Consider the following 17,759-nt stretch of genomic DNA (forward strand, 5'->3'; position numbering starts at 1 on the left):
TATACATTCCAACACTTAAACTCTTTTATCAAATACCTTCTATTTTTAATCACCATAATTATCCTTACCTCAGCCAACAGCTGTTTATAGGTTAGGAAGGCATAGGTACTATATCATTTCTTTTCTTTTCTTTTTAAGACAGGCTTTCTCTGTAGCCTTGGAGCCTGTCCTGGAACTCACTCTGTAGACCAGGCTGGCCTTGAACTCAGAAATTGCCTGCCTCTGCCTCCCGAGTGCTGGGATTAAAGGTGTGCACCACCACTGCCTGGTACTATATCATTTCTTACCAGCTGATGATTTGGTTGAGCCGACACAGACATTGCAGGCCTATAAGCAATCTTATTAATCACAGTGGAGATTTTGGATTCAGTTTAACTACAATATGATTCTGTCTAAACACCAACTCCTGAGATCTTTAACAAATTTTTCTTTCCAACAACATCAACTGAATTCCTCTCCTTGGCCTTCTAATGGCAGCCCCAGGCAAATTGGAACAACTTGGCCTCCTCCCCTAACTCCCATCAGCCATAGATGGCCCTACCTCTCCTTCACTCAAGTACTGTGGCTGTTGCAGGAATCTTATTAGCCTGCTTTTACCCATGTATTTCAAATAATAGTACTGTTCTGACACTTACATTATGCCCTGGCTCATTAACCAACACTGTTCACTGCCATCTGTGCACTTACTAAAAATGACATTTAAAAATGGTAGCATTTTCTATGTCCAGCCAACTAGGCCTTATTATAGTAACTTTATGTGTAAATCAATCCTATCTAGCTTTCCTTCACATTTGCACATGGTGTTCTTCAAAGCTGTGGTGATATTGTATCCCCCAGTATATTGTGAACATTAATAAACTTATCTGGGGTCAGAGAACAGAACAGCTGCTGGATAGACATAGAGGCCAGAAAATGGTGGCACTCACACCTTTAATCCTAGCATTCTGGAGACAGAGATCCATGAGGATCTCTGTGAGTTCAAAGCCACACTGGAAACAGCCAGGCATGGTGACACATGCCTTTAATCCTAGGAAGTGATGGCAGGAAACAGAAAGGTATATAAGGTGTGAAAACCAGGAACTAGAGTCTGGTTAAGCTTTTAGGCTTTTAGTAGCAGTTCAGCTAGATTCATTCCGGATGAGGACTCAGAGGCTTCCAGTCTGAGGAAAGAAGATCAGCTGAGGAATTGGCGAAGTGAGGTTAGCTGTGGCTGGTTCTGTTTCTCTGATCTTTCAGCGTTCACACCAATACCTGGTTCCGCATTTGTTTTTATTAGTAAGACCTTTTGGGATTCATGTTATACAAAGCTATGTTTTTTATATGCTCAGGATCCATTATTCACATCCTAAATGATGAACAAAACATCTGAAAAATAGGTAATCCACTAAAAAAAAAGAAAAACACCCTTCCATTTACATCATCTTGTCTAACTATTGGTAGCCTTGTTTTAACTGGCATACTTTTACTTATAGGATTGTAGTCAAAAGACCTAAGCATTAAAGCTATTAACACATCTAATACCAATGTCTGAGCCCTTGTTTTCCTTTGTCGGATACATTCATATCAAATTAACTGAATATTTAGTGTAATTTTATTCTATAGACTTAGGGAGAATTAACATCTTAAGATTTGAAGCCTCAATTCAGTAAACTATTAGATTACTCAATTTATTTAGCTTTTAATGTCACTTAATTTCTTATTTTAACAGGCATATATTTATTACAATTATTCCCAGATATCTGATGTTTTGGGTTCTATTGTACATAGTATTGTTTTTAAATACATTCTTTGTGATGCTGACATATAAAAATACAATTGACTGCATATACATATTAACCATATTATTAGTAATCCCATTAAGCTCACCCATTTACCCTAGTATTTTTCATTCCATATCTTTCATTTACACATCTGTGAGTAATAATTTAACATATTCCTTGCAACCCTTTCCTGCCTTTCTCACATTCACCACACTTGTTTAAACCCATGTCAGACCATTGAGCAAAAATGGTGCTAAAACCAGCATTATACACTTGTAGCCCCACGCTGAAGAGCACGAGGCAGAAGGAACATGAGTATAAAGCCAGGCTGAGCTACATAGTGCACACTGTCTCGCTGGGCATGTGCCCTTATGGAGATCAAAGGACAACTTGCAGAGCAAGTCTCTCCTTCAACCAAGTCATCAGACTTGGTGGCAAGTGCTGTCGCTGCTGAACTGTATTGCTGGCTGTTCTAAAACTTTTAGAGCAGACTAGAGTATTCTATGCTCAGAGGTTCCTACTCCAGGTTTGGGAGGCTATGTGGCTCTTAACTTCTAAGACACATGCCCAGAGTGGTCTAAGGCTTTCTCCGATCTGATTGATTGAACCTGGATGCCTTCCAGTCTTGTTTGAGCATCATTAGTTTTTGAGGTTATGGTGTTCCAGTGTACATTCTTTACCTGACTCTTACTCTTGGTTTAGAGTTGTAGATTCTAGTACCTAAAAATATGTTTGTTGCCCAGAAAACAAAAATTAGATATTTTATTCATATTTCTGTAGCTACTTTTATAGTTGCCTCTTTTGTTACTGTGGTTCACTCATTCCTCAAGATTATTTTAGTAAACCTGAACTTTAGCCTCTATTTCTTTAAGTCAGCAAAATTACAGTGTTTTTTGTGGGAGCTCAGCTTTGTCCACTTTTTAATGTCACATGTCCCTGCCTGTGATTCAGAGTGCCATTTTCATGGGTAGTCACAAGAGGGCTGCTCTGGTACCATGCTCTATCAAGGCTGGATGCAGAAGCTTTGGTCTGTGTACTTGAAAGTTGTGCTACAATGAGATGGATCACATTTAGAACTGGTGTATGTTTTTTTGAATGAACTCACTGATCTTTATAAAATAATGCCCTTCTCTCTGCTCTTCTTCCTTTAAAGTCTGCTTTAGCTACGTATAGCTTTTGTTCTGTTTTGTTGTTGTTGTTGTTCAGGATTAGTATTTGTGTAGCATATGCTATTTCCTGTTCAAGTGTTCCTTCTTCTATTTAGAGTAGTTTTAAGTAAACGAGATTATATAAATAGTTATATAAGTGGTATTGGCACACCATAAAATCAGAACATATCATGTAGTGCTTGCCTTTTAGCTTTATTTCATCACATGCTACCATTGGTATAGCATGAATTCAGGACATACCATGTGGTGCTACCACTGTGTTCCTTCAATATATGAGCAGTACAGTTCCAGAGTCCTATTTGGGGGGGTATTTCTTCATGCTGTTTCTGATATAATTAGTTCATTTGAGTCCTAGCAAAAAACAGATGGCATTCCCAAGAAGAAGGGAGATTTGATAAAGGGGTAATTTTATAAAGTTTTGGTCAAAATAAAAGTCTGTAAAGGACAACACAGGTACCCTATAGCTAGCAACAACTAAAGGAGAACCCACAGCTTTAAAGGAGCTGTGGAATGAAAGGTAAGATCCAGGGAGAAAATATACCCAATAAAACCACCGTGAGTGAAGGTGGGCTTTTTGGCCGAGAGACACAGCCAAAGGTAGGGGGATCTTTCTCTTAGACCTCTCACCAGTACTTGCCATTGTCAGGCCCCAGTGAGAAACCAGAGAAGAGGAGAGACCTTTTGATTTAGCCAGATGAGGGTCTTAAAGGCAGAGAGCAGTGTTAAACTGTAGAAGGCACATTATTCTGTGAGATGTGCTGATTTGTCCTCCAAAGGTTCATGTGATGGAAAGTTGGTTGTCAGTATGGTGGTGTGAAAGTGGTAGGTAGTGGTAGGATTGGTTCAAGGTAATTATGTTATGGTCCAGGACTTCAGGAGAGTGGGTCAGTTTATGTGGGACTGAACTATTTCCTGCAAGAATGAGTTGTTGTAAGTCACACACACACACACACACACACACACACACACACACACACACACACACACACACACACATACACATACACACACACACACATATACACAGATTATCAGTCTTCTTCACATACTCCCACTATTTTGATGCCATATTGCCATGAGATCCTCACATGAACTAAACTCACTGTGAGCTAAACTTCTCTGTATAAAGTATCAAGACTTTTGTGTTGTTACAACACAAAGCAGATTATGACAAAAGGTTTCAAGAATTTTTGTTTAGTATCCTGTTTAAATTTAAAGCAAAGGAAAATAATATATTCATTTCTTAGGCCAGAACTAAAGATCCAATCAATACTTTAAAGAAGAGTGCAAGGAAATTGAGAAATTCTTGTCTCATTTTACATCCTTCTCCAGGGGAAGAGTGATTCTTATTACCATATTGACCATCATAGAGTTCACAAGAATAACTGAGAAACATTCTAGAGCTTACTCTGTACTGCCCTAAAAATGACAGACATCTGAGCTTTTTTATATTCACCAACTCTTGTAAATACTTTTATTAACTAATCTACATAGACATGATATTTAACAATTCAATATAATAAATAATTTCAGATAAATAATTTAAAACATTTTAGAGCCCTTGGGGCTTACAAAAAGAATCCTTAAAGATCCATATGTATCATCTGAAGATTAATAGTTACAAAAGATAGTAAACAATACATCCAAAATAAATATAGATTTAAATATTTAAATAAATATAAAGCCTTGTGTGTTGTAAGCAGGAGCACATGATTATTGAGCCATTGTTTCGATGGCGCTTTGACAGAAGGTGATCCATCTTCTCAGAAATTCCACCACAGTTACTGTCTCATCATGGAATTCACACGTGGATGTGTTTTCAGAGCCCTAAAAAAGAATAGAAAGTTTTAGGCTAAGGTAGTTTAACTTACATACAGTTATTCTTCACTAAGTTCTCTAGGCATTTATTTTAACACTTGTTAAATACATTAATCATTCACACTTCTTGAATGATCCAGATTGTCAGATTATGTTTTATTATGATGCCAAATGATAAAAGCATACAAGATAAAATTTTCCTGAGTTGAGTACAAATGAACATTTGAATGAAAGCTTTGAACACTTCTGTAGAATGCAGTTGTTTGACCTCTTTATTCTGGTAAGTGAAAACAGCTATGCATCGATTTAGGTTGTATGGATGAAGAAATGATACATGTTACCTGTTCTTTTTGAAACCTTAAGATTCTATTATTCTCTTAATTCCCCAAGTCACAGAATAGAAACAACCCAGAGTAGGTTAGGACAAAAGTCTATTGGGGGAAATTTGGAGGAGAACATTTAATGGAGATACCTACCCTGGTATCAATACAGATGATTCTCCCAGTTTATACAGCTAGAAATATTATAAATTGGTTGTGTAGATTGGCTGTTTGGAAGCTAACTTCCTTTGCTAAAAGGATATACTTCAACTCTGTTTCTAGGTAACAAGCTGAGAGGAAATATTTTGATAGATTTATGGGATGACTTTTCCAAATCTGAGTAATCTTTGTAAGTCAAATGAGGTAGACTATTTATTTTGAATAAATGTTCCTTTTAAAATAAGCTGCCATGATCTTATATACCCTCTTTACATAGTTACTTGAATGTTCTGATATCTTGGATTTTTTAAGTGTGGTTCTTGAAATATGCTTTTCTAGTTTTCACACACCTCTAAAACTTAAACTTTACATAAAATTATATTTTGTATACTTACATAAAATTATATTTGGGGTGAGCTTTCTAGTGTGGGCTAGAGATTTTAGAGCAGACTTCTTTGCATAGCTAAGAACCTGAGCCTTTCAATGCCTAGATGACATGGACATCAGCCTATTTTACAAGCCTCAGACAAAAGAAAGCAGTGCACAGAAAAAGTGAATTTTGTTTGGAAAGGACTACCCTGGCACCCTCTTGGAGGCTTGCTGCTACTGCAGAAATCAAAATGATGCTGCTTGCTCAGGATACCTGTCAACTCAGCAATTTTGTTTGGCAGATGGAATGAGAAAAGAGAACTACAATTCTCCTTTGCCTCACCAAAGTCCATGTTTCTTGTGCATTTAAAAATAAAACCCTGCTGGGCAATGGTGACACACATCTTTAATCCCAGCACTTGAGAGCCAGAGGCAGGTGAATCTCTGTGAGTTCAAGGCTAGCCTGGTCTACAAAGCGAGTTCCAGGACAGCCAGGACTGTTACACAGAGAAACCCTGTCTTGAAAAATCAAAACAAACAAACACGAAAAACAAAAACCTGAAGTGGCCTCTCACTGTTTTCCTCTGTCCATTTTAATGTCTGCTATTTTGGAGACAAATCTCTGTGTTCTTCTGTCAATGACCGCAAACCTCTGGAAAAGCCTTTCAGATCATTGGTCCTGTTCTGATAAACATGTGAAGGCAACCAAAGCTGCCTGTTCCCTTGTGGAATTCAGTACTTTCTCTCACTTCAAATTATATGCTAGTGTGAGAAGAAGCAGGGTGTTCCCAGAATTTCCTTGCAGATGGTGATGGGTGGGGACTCTAGCATCATCCTGTAGTGGAAGTATTCATGCTCTCAGTGACTTTAAATTTTGTTTGATTAAATGCATGGAACCTGGCAAAGACCAGAAATGTCATGCCACTTTAAAATGCATGCTTCTCTCCTTTATTTTACTTCCAGCTTAGCAAATAAAGCAACATCTTACCTTTAGCTTCACAACTGTTACTCTAATATTGCTGATGGAATTCTCAGCATCTTCCAAGCGAAAGCTCTTGCTTTGAGCCAAATCCAGCACACGCTGCAGAGCTCCGAGTTCTTCTTCTAGGCACTGAAGGTGTTTCAGTTCTGTGGCCTAGAGGAGTAATAAGCACAACTCTCAGCTCAGTTCACCACTCTGAAGAACCAGAAGGCAATCCACAGTTTATCTAATCGAGAGTAGGCAGTGCATAGCTTTTACCCACTCCCTGTTCTCAGTGTAAAGAGGGACTAAAGTAGTGGATACCGTAAATCTAGAAGAGCAAGAGCTCAAAGTCCTATGGTTAACATTAACTGTTAGGTCACTCTAGTGAGTCCTTTGTTCTGGCTTCATTAGAGTTTGTAAAAAGTCTGCATTTCCCTGTCGCAATGCATATCACAGGTGTAGAATATTTTTCCAAGCTGCAAAGAAATCATAGAGAATGTGGAAGTACAAGATTCACATTCTACACTCTAATGTCTAATAATCCCAGAGTTGAGAATCACAGAATGATAAGGAACAGGAGTCCTTGGGTGCCAGCTGTCACAGACCCAAATCTTACAGGTTAGGTTATCATGACCCAGAATGATGACTGTCAAGATACCCAGGAAGGCACATTTAATATTTCTGAAATTTTTACTTCTCTGCAATTACTAAAGATGAATTTTTAAAAACTTATTTGTCAGGGCTAGAAAGATGACTCTGAAGGATAAAGGCACTTGCTACCAGGTTTGATGACCTGAGTTCAATCTCAGTGACCCACATTGTGGAAGAACTGACACAACTCTCACATCTTGTCCTCTGACTTCTACACGTACACTGTGGTACACATGTACCTCCACACACACAAACACACATACACACACACATACATACATACATACATATATACATACATACATAATTCTAAAACTATTTGTCTCAATGAAATCAAGTCACAATATTTGGAAAGAATATTTGGAGAAGTTTCCCATACATTTCTGGAAGAATATATAGATACATATATATCATGCATATTTATGCATATATACAGTGAGAAATAATATTGTCTAGTACTATAGTACACTGTGATTTCCATAAAAGCCATCCACTTTAAGTCTGCAGGTTCTCTAGAAGCAAGCAGTGAACTGGATTATCTCCATTTTACTAAGTCTCAGAACTTGTGTCTTCCCTATAGCCACATAAATAGGTGGGTCATGGATGGTATGGTCACTCCTTTTCATTGACTGCACCCTTTGAATTAAATGCCTCTATTATTTTTTAAATCTTACATATATACAGAATGGAGGTTAAATTGAAAAAAAAAAACAGGCTTTATTGCACTACTCTCATTTCCAATAGTTATTTAAAAACTTGGATTTCTAGGAACTTCACCACTTTCTACATTAACATGATCTCATGTCTCTCTAACAAACCTTAGAGGAAGAGGTCTGACCAGACAACATTATTTCTGGATTTGTCTATCTATTGCCTTCCAACTTGTTATGATGAGTTCTATATATTCAGTGTGGAGCTTTCCCTCACAGAACTATCTAGTTTTTTATTGTTGGAGTTGAAAGTTATGTGACTCTAATTAAGCTGGAAGAGCACTTACAGGCCATTTCCTTTTCATCTCCAGCAGAACAGCTAGAGGCAGAGTTCCCTTGACTTCATACAAGTGCGTCAACAGCATTGCCTCTTTGTCCCCTTAGGTCCCATTTTGCTCTAGGCTTGGATTTATCCTGGGAAAAGCTCTTTCTAGCACCAAAGTTTTTCACCCTCTTTTGACTGTCAGGACTGTAGCAAACTTCTACCCTTGATGTAGCTCTAGGAGCTTGGGTGAGCTGTTGCTTATTATACAGCATTCTGCATCCACAAGACACAAAACAAACTTTCAATATTGGAAGATAGTGTCATGTAGAAATATTACAGCTCTCTGGTTCCCCTGGTTTTAAAAAGACTATATAAACCCAAAATTGTTTTATACATCTCAGACTTTTTCTTCACTAGCACTAATAGCATGTTTATGTGGTGCTGGCTAGACACTGTTCTGAAGCCTTCCAAGCTATAAGCATACAATTATCATTTATGTAAGTAGGTGAATGAACATAGGCAACTTTCGAGGCCATCAGAGCTAGTGCCTAGCAGAGCTGGGACTTCATTTCAGACCATCTGCCCTATAATCTATGAATACTGGATATGCTGTTCCTCAAACATGGAGTCCCAGGAATCCTCCTTAAAACAGTAAAGTATTCATAAAATGAGCCCTTCTGAAGTCAATTTTGATTTCATAAGCTAAAATAATGCATCATATTCAAATATCTCTAGGATAAGCATAAAACAGAAATCAGCAAAGTCTTTAAATTATCCCAGAATCAAAATGCAGTTATCCTGTGTTTTCTTCTCAATTCCTCTTTCCCAACACACAAATACATAAGAAAAATTTAGATAAAACTACTTAAAAGAAATGCCATTATCAAACAGGAACTTTTACACAGAGATATTGAAGTAACTTTTTTCTTTAGATGAGGTACTATTCATCTGATCAGTGTGCAAACAGGCATGCCACTTTGAATTCATTAAAGCACCAATTGAACATAGAAACTCACTTACCTCCTTGGGCATGTAAAATTTGAACGTGAGCATCATGGGGAGTTTCGGGTTCTTGTAATTCTGAGAAAGCATAACGCATTGTTATTAAAACACAACCTTTGGCAAGAAAGCTAAATGTAATGTCTATAGATAGGAAGGGCATGCACTTACATTGATCCCTTTCAGAAGCACCTCTAAGTCCAGCAATAACTGCTCGAGGTGCTGCTGTGTTTCCTTTGTAGGGCTTGAAGTGGGTGCGCTGTTGACGAGGAGTGCGAGCGTCAGTGCAACACAGGATGCAAGCTGCATGTTGTACATGCCTGCAGGACTTGAGGTCACTGAGTAGTGATTAGCGAGGGTGATAGGCAGCCTTTCAGCATGGGAGGCAATTTATACTGTTAATGCTGGAAAAATAATACGGGGGTGTCAGAATGTTTTACATATTACACATATTTTCAAAGACTCTACCTGTGTGGCAGAAAGCATTACCTTTGTTTTTCCTCTTCTGATGACTCTCTGGAATTTCTTTAAACCCCCATACACTGACTGAATGGATGTAGGTGAAATCCCTCTTGGTTGAGTTAGCCCACACTTAGGTGGCAGTTTTCATTCATACAATGAACGCCTTCTGTATGAAACAAATTTTCCTCTTTTCTTTAAGGGGGTGGAGATACAAAAGTAACTCATGAAAATACTCTGTGTCAAAACCGTTCTGAGCCTGTAAGCAGCCTGTTGTGGTGGACAAGAGCAAGAGGAGATAGATGAAAAGAATAAATCTTTTAGATTTGTTGATTAGACAGGAAGACTATTGGTTTCCTGTTTCAGGATGGTTTTACCTTCTTATCTACACGATGAGCTAATTGCACACAAGGTGATAGATAGGTGGCTTCCTACAGTTAGCCAGGGAAATAGTAAGATCAGGACACTTAAAGCACTTTCGAGTTGGCGGTACTACTTTAACTTGTTTTAAACTTAATTTAACATGTTTCTGTATCTGTTCAAAAGTCTTAATGTTTATTATGCGTTTTAAAAAGAGTATGATGTCTAACAAATTTTCAGAAAGGTTAGCATCTAAGGATGTTGATGCTATTTTTATGTTTCTAGTTGCACTTTCATTCTTTTAGAATATTTTCGTGTGTGTGTGTGTGTGTGTGTGTGTGTGTGTGTGTGTGTGTGTGAGAGAGAGAGAGAGAGAGAGAGAGAGAGAGAGAGAGAGAGGGTGCATGCACCACAGTTTACTTGTGGAAGTCAGAGAACTCTTGCTAGCTAGTTCTCTCCCATCACCTTGTGTGACCCAGGAATTTGAACTAGAGTCATCTGGTCTGTGTGCAAATGCCTCTACCCACTGAGCCATCCCGACAACCTTGTCTTCCCCTTCTTGAATAGTTTTGGATTTTTCCTCAAAAGTACCTGGGGCACTGTGAGAGTCATAGCAAGGGAATATTACCATGTGTTCTCAGTGGGTAGACTGAGAAGGATACATCAGATCCTTCATCCCCAGTGTAGTACACTGGCTGAGTGATGGGATAGGAACACACTTCCGAATCAACTGGTAAAGATGAAAACTTTCTCAAAGAGGTTGTCTGTGACCTCTCCATTTTTAGTACCTTATATTGGTCTAGTCTTTATGCAGACATTTATCTAGCATCTAAACCACTCTTGGGTACATAGAAAGGGAAAAGATGTGCAAGTACACAGATTAACTTAAGCCTTACCACATACCTGTGACATGATCTCATTTTGCAGATCCAAACATTGAGTGTCAAGGCTGATGAGATGGCTCCAAGGGGCAATGTGCTTGCTGCGCAAACCATGCACCCTGATCCCAGAACTCACATAAGAACTGTGAGTTCACATAAGGCTAGAACTGACTCCACAAAGTTGTCTTCTGACTGCTACGTGTGCACTGTGGGTACATGTACCCACATACACGTCATGCATACATATAGGAAATAACAATGGATATAATTCATTTTTTAGAAAGAAAGAAAGAAAGAAAATGAGAATCACAGAAGTTATTGTTTGAGGTTACTTAGCCATTGCTGCCAGTATAGAGTAGGATGAAGATTTGAAACTAGAATGTTCTGACTCCAGAATCCACTCTCTTGACATTGTGTTCCTGTTGAACTAATGCTTGGGCGTAGACAAATGAAATAGATGGTGGATGTTGAGTGTTGTAAAGAATTTTGAAAATCAGACAATTATTTAAGGTGAATTTTGACACTGGGGATAGTGGAAGCAGGAAGGTTAAGCATTGTAGAGAATATTAGCTTGTAATCTCTCACAAATAACAGAGAGAATGATTCTGGGACACTTCTCCATGCATTGGGCAAATTCTGAAAAACAAAACAAAACTCCGCACATATCTTGCAGTAAGCATGACAGCTCCTTGGTGACATGATTGAAGGAAGGCAGGTCAGGGGCAGGTCTCCTGGTCTTTATTTGTTACCTAAAAAAGACTTTTGTCTGTGCCTTTCCGACTAAAGCATGCCATTGTGAGGCCAGGCTACCTGATGACCTGTCAGCGTCAATGCTCTTGTCTCACTTCTCAGATCTTCAGTCTCTCATCCCAGCCCAAGCAACTCAGGTCTCCCCCTTCCAGAATGGAAGAAGTCAGGCCCACATATTTTCCTGTGTCGGGGCTTTCCCCCACAATGAGGCCTTTGATGGCCTCACGGGCTTGCTACCTGTCTTTCTCCAGCTGTTTCCATTAGAGAAATTTACATGGCTGCATTTCTAAAGGCCATAGAAAGTGGAGTTCCTGGGGCCAGAGTCTACCCCTAAGGCCACTGCATAATAGACAAGCACAAACATGGCCTCACAGTTTCTTGAAGTGCTCGGGAAGAAAGCCACCATCAAGTACGGTGGGTGCACTTTCCATTTTCACCATACTTGACACAGCAGCTGGGGTTTCTGGCTGAAGTGGTGATATAATCAGTAGCAGCCTGACTACCACCTGTGTCATAACCCACAGAGCTCTGCTGCTCAGCGTTAGCTTTTAGCTGCTCCAGAGTCCTTTGGTAAGGCAGCCCCAGGCCCTAGAGCTGCTGACCAGGAAGGCAGTCAGCCACTGTACATACGGCCCATCTGTGCAAACTACTTCTGAGGACTCTGCCTCCCTCAGGAATTTCTTTTTCCTGCTTTTCCATGGGCTTAAAGCTTCAGTTTGGTCTGGTGTGTGTGAGGCCAGTGTTATTCATCTCATTGGTTTCTTTAAAGTCCTTTTGGCTTTCAGTAAAGATCCTGCCATTTCCCTTTGAAAGTAGGATGTACTGTTTGTTTCCTCGGGGTGGTGCCCAGACTTGGTCTTTACTAGGCAATTTTTAATGATGTTTATGGCCTTCAGCATGGAAACTTTTTTTTTTATTTCTTTGGTACTTTTAATTTTCACAAGTTTTCAAATTCATTCTCGCTGAGTCACATTTAATGGATAAGAAATCTGATGTTTAAGGAGGTTGGGTGATTCCATGATTCTTTTCTCGATTGGTGGCAGGTTGTAGTGAAAACCCAAATCTTCCTGACCTCTTCACCATCCCATCTATTGTCAAGTGAAAGACAGTGAAGCTGAAGTCCCTTTGAGACAGGCTGAATTCAACTGTGCCTGCTGCTCCATCTCACTCCAGCCGATGAAAGACAGCTGGGGAACTCGGGGAAGGCTCTGTTTGCCTACAAGTCATCTGAGCAGCTTTGGGGATCCACAGAACTTAGAATAGCTAGATTTACACAGTAGCTCCAAATCCTGGTGTGGAGAGCAGATGGAGTCCTGAGTGAATGTGTATTACAGAGCTATGGCGAGGACCCCAGTGCCTCAGACCCACAAGTATTGTCAAAACCTTCCCTGGACCAGGCTCGAGAAATTGTGAAAACCTTCCTCTGATCCAAGTGCGAGTGTTTATGGATGATGGACCAGTATGCACAAAAACTAGCAACCATAGCTTTCTCCTCCCAGATGACTGCTCCCCTTCAGATACCTCCCACCGAGCCTAGCTAGCCTGCATCCTTGTGCTGTCTCTGGGCTGTTTCACAGTAGGTGCCCTCTATCAGAGTATGTACAACCCACCCCATCCCAGCTTTTCTGTACATGTATCTGTGTGGCTGTCTTTTCTTCTACCTTATTGCCCATTCAGATCAAGTCCAGAGCTGTGTAGGACATGGCAGCCTAGGTATTGCTTAGGTTTTAAAATATATTTTAGGACCTTTAAAAGTGCTAGAGCCCTTGGTGGTCCTTAACTTTTCCATCTAAAGTAGGGAAATGATTGTACTCACAGTGCATCCAAGTAGCATAGTGCTTTTAGAAGTGCAGTGCCCCAAAGCTGACAGGAAAACATCCTGGTGACTTTTAATATAGCCAGTAGAACCCTGCTACTACCTGTGATAAGAACTGGAGCGTCTTTCAAACCCTGAGGAGTCTCAAGTAAATAGAGATCACAGGCCAGGCCTAGAGACTCAATGTACTTCTCTTCTGACAGTGGTGATTGCTTTGCCAAACACGGCAAATGTATACAGCACTTTCACATCCATATATCTCATTCTTTATCTTGTCATCTCATTTCACTAAATTGTTGATGAAACAGTTTCATATATCCAGTGACTTTCTTTATATGTTAAACACAGATAAATACTAGCATTTCTCTCTGTCAGGGCAAGTGAATTCATCAAAATTGTGAAAATAAAATTATTAGTTAGTTTTTCAGCTCATCTGCACCTGATGGTTCCTGTCATAACTTTCCCTAAGCTCCTTTTTTTTCTTTCCTACAGTGGTTTGGATAGACTAATGGCAGAGTCCATTGGAGTGTAACTCTAAATAATACATTCTTACAGGAATCTAGCCCATTTATTCAACATTTCATAACACATTTTTCCAAATAAAATAATATATATTTATTATAGAAAATTTCAGAAATGCAAAGCCTTTTAAAAACATATAAGTAAAAAAAAATCTCTTGTAGTCTTGCCCACTAAAGCTAGCAATTGTTAACTTACATTGCTTCACAATTTTGAAGATTAGGGAAAATTATTATTATAAAAAATAGTTATTCTGGAGAAGAGGAGGAAGTGAAGGAAGCCAGAATGTCTGCCAAGACCCATGGAGATGCTGGGGGCAGTGAGACTGTGCAAGAGAAAACCAGGTAGCTCCTGCTGTGGAGAGGAAGGAGTGCCCGTCATTTCAGGGTCACTGCTTGTCTATGGCTAGGGCTTCCAACTAAAGCTACATGGGTCACTAATTTTAAACCTAAGGCATATTAACCATACTTCAGGGCAGGCCCCACACCTAGGAGTAGATGGCCAACACAAAATGTACTCAATTATATTTTTGTAGACCTTTTGTCTCATATAGCTTTAAGCATTTTTTGTCTTATTGGTCTTTTCCTTGCATATTTTGATTTCCCATTTTGTGTTTTTGTGGATTTTTGTTGTTGTTGTTGTTGTTGCGTGTATGAGGTTTTTGTTTGTTTGTTTGTTTACTTTTTGAGTGTTTTGTAAATATAGAAAGAGAGAGTGTAGAGTTGGGTGAGTAGGGAGAAAAGGAGGACCTAGGGGGGTTAAGAGAGGGAGACTAGCATGATCAGAATATATTGTATGAAAACATTTTTTCAATTAAAAACATTGCCTCATATAATTGTGAAGATTATCAGTATATACCTCATTCTTAATTCTCATCTCTGTCCTTGACCACTACCAGTGTAGTCCTCCAACATCAGACAAGCAAGTCTGCACTCCTCAGCTGATGATGTTAGGGTTCTTGTAGAATTCATTTCCTCTTGGGCTCCTTGTTTGCAGATTTCCCTGCATAGACCTCCTCTCTCTTACAAAGTTAGGACCTCTATTTCCTACAGCTTGGACCAATAGGACAGAGTTGACTTAGATTAGCTGATATCGGATCTCATGAGGAAAACTTGTATGTATCACTGTGAAGTACATAAGTGAAGACAGTGCATAAGTGAAGGCAAAAATTGCCCAAATCACTAACATGGTGACTTGGGTTCCTTTGCCAAACTGGTGGTCTGGAATAGTACAAAGAGAACAAAAGGATTTCATGATTTAAGATCGCCAGAGTAGAGAACACAATGGATGAGACCACAATCTTTCCAAGAACCACAGTCAGATTTTCACACCAGTCACTCAGTCCAAGTAATGAATTCCTATTCTGATAGTTAGTAGTAATATGCTTCTGCTTAGCTAGCTGTATGTTAATGTGCCGGCCTGGAGTCAACAGCAAAACTTTAGGAAACCGTGTTTCTGGTCTGAAAGAGCCCTGGGAACTCTTGGTTTTCCCCATCTCTGTCCTTTGAGGTTCTAGACTGCTTGTACATTCCTTCCAAGAGACACAAACCCTCAATTTATGGTACAACCATTTTTGGAAACACGAGAAGAAAAATAATACAATGAATTTCTTGGGTTAGTTTATTAGTAACTGAAAGCACCCAAAAGGAAAAACGTGTGTGTGTGTGTGTGTGTGTGTGTGTGTGTGTGTGTGTGTGTGTGTGTGTGTGTATGTATGTATGTGTGTCTTTGTAACCAATACATATAGACTCAGGAGTTGGCAAATCCATGAGATAACTTAAACTGATCCATAAATTGTGATGAATACCTATCACTACCAGTATTTATCCTAGGAATAAAATGTTGCCAGTTTAATGCCATGGTATCAGCCTTCACACAAACATGAAGAAGTCTTCCCCTGTATTAAAAACATGCAATCACTGAAAATATTCATGTCAATAATACTTCGTGTGACATTAACCTGGAAAAATTGAGATTCTCTTCTCTCCTCTCTGCCTACCTCACTTTCTCCATATACAGTTTCCATATTGTGAGCCAAAAAATAATAGAGTGGTTCTTACAAAACCATTTAGCTAATTTAATTATAAAGTATAGCCAAAATACTTATCACCTACCATCTTCTCTTTAGATGACTGGAGAGATGGCCCAGCAGGTCAGCACTTGGTATACAAGCAGGAGGACAGTTCAAGTCCCCAGAACCCACACCAAAAGCTGGGCATGATTGCATGGGCCTCCAGCACCGTGGGGATGATCAGATTCAGGATCACTAAGGCCTGATGCTCACCAGCCTAGCTACAAGTTAACTAAGACCTTGTCTCAAGGAAATAAGGCCGAATGTGATACAGAAGGACACCAGGGGTCCTTTTCTGGCCTTCATACCCACATACAGATATGCCATACCGACACACTTGTATTTCACACACATGCCCACACACACATTATACACACATTAAAAATTTCAGCTACAGGGGCTGAAGAGATAGCTCGGCAGTTAAGAGAACTGGCTGCTCTTCCAGAGGACCTGGGTTTGATTCCCAGCTCCCATATGGCAGCTTACAACTACCTGTAACTCTAATTCCAGGGGACCTAATTCTGTCTCCTGACTTCTAAGAGCACAGTACACACATGATACACACATGATACACATGCAGGCAAAATATCCATACATTAAAAATAAAATAAAGAAATCAAGTTGTGAAGTAATGGTTGGCTATATGACATTTTAGAAAGAACGAAGCCAACAATGTAAAAGTAAACTCTTGGTGTGGTCGGAGTGAGAGAGAAGGCATGTTAGACATTGTTATTCTGAGCATGACTTTCAGGAGACAGCACAGAGCCTAGGCAAAGAGGCTATAGCATGGGTGCTTACTGAGCCTCAGCACTGTTTGAAATTCCGAGTCTCGCTCGGTCTTGCTCAGTTTCTGTGCTTTGATGTTCTAATGTATCCCCTTATTTCTGTGGTGTTATGAACACTAGCAGGAGGTAAAATAGTAATTCTTAAGAATTGTATTTCCTTTTCACGTAAGGAATTATTATTCTTTGATTTAATAGACCTTAGCTGGGTAGAGTGGCAGCTGCCTGTAATCCCAGCTACTTTGGAGGCTGAGATAAGGATGAGTGTGAGTTCAAAGCCAGCCTGAACAACATAGCAACATCTTGTCTCTGAACAAAACCAATCCCTATGGAGAGGATAGTGGCAGCATAAAAGAGCAAAAGCTTCTTGAGAATTGCAATTAGAGGTGAGGGGGCAGAATATATTTTCTGTGTTGAATAAACAGAAGGAAAGAATTTTTGTTACTTTATACTGAAAGGAAGCTCTATAATCCGACATAACATTGTTTCGCTCCTGAATTCATCATTCATGGGTAACTATCTTGGCTGTAGTAGCTAAATTTTCAATTACTAGAAATATTTCTGGGGGCCAAACATCACTGCAAGTTCTGTTGACATAATTGCATACTACCTATAATAAACAATATAAACTTGTATGTTTCAAGAGCTTTTAATTAAATGTTTTCTATCCTAGAGTAATTTGTGGGGGAATGGAACATCAAGTGCCTATTTCAAAAGTTAATTTTATTTTTAGTATGTGTATGTGTTGGGGGGATGCATGCATGTGAATACTGGTGTCCATGGATGTGGGGGACTTCGATGTTGGGTCCCTCTGGAGCTGAAGTTACAGGTGGTCACAAGCCACCTGATGTCAGTGCTGGAAGTGAACTCAGGTCCTCTGTAAGAGCAGTACTCACGCTTAACTGCTGAGCCATTTCTCCAGCTCCAGCAACCTATT

The 17,759-nt window shown here is 39.5% G+C and overlaps 1 protein-coding gene across 1 annotated transcript; it reads right to left on the minus strand.

The window, feature by feature from the left end:
* Positions 1 to 4,642: 4,642 nt before the first annotated feature.
* Il2 (interleukin 2) lies at positions 4,643 to 9,502 on the minus strand. Its single transcript, XM_052730151.1, has 4 exons — positions 9,356 to 9,502; positions 9,206 to 9,265; positions 6,584 to 6,730; positions 4,643 to 4,756 (listed from the first exon to the last, which is right to left on the minus strand). The coding sequence occupies exons 1-4, from the start codon at positions 9,500 to 9,502 to the stop codon at positions 4,643 to 4,645; spliced, it is 468 nt and encodes a 155-aa protein (XP_052586111.1).
* Positions 9,503 to 17,759: the final 8,257 nt, after the last annotated feature.

Source organism: Peromyscus californicus, unplaced genomic scaffold (assembly GCF_007827085.1).
Source record: "Peromyscus californicus insignis strain IS unplaced genomic scaffold, ASM782708v3 Scaffold_9__1_contigs__length_137607984, whole genome shotgun sequence".
Taxonomy (NCBI): Eukaryota; Metazoa; Chordata; class Mammalia; order Rodentia; family Cricetidae; genus Peromyscus; species Peromyscus californicus.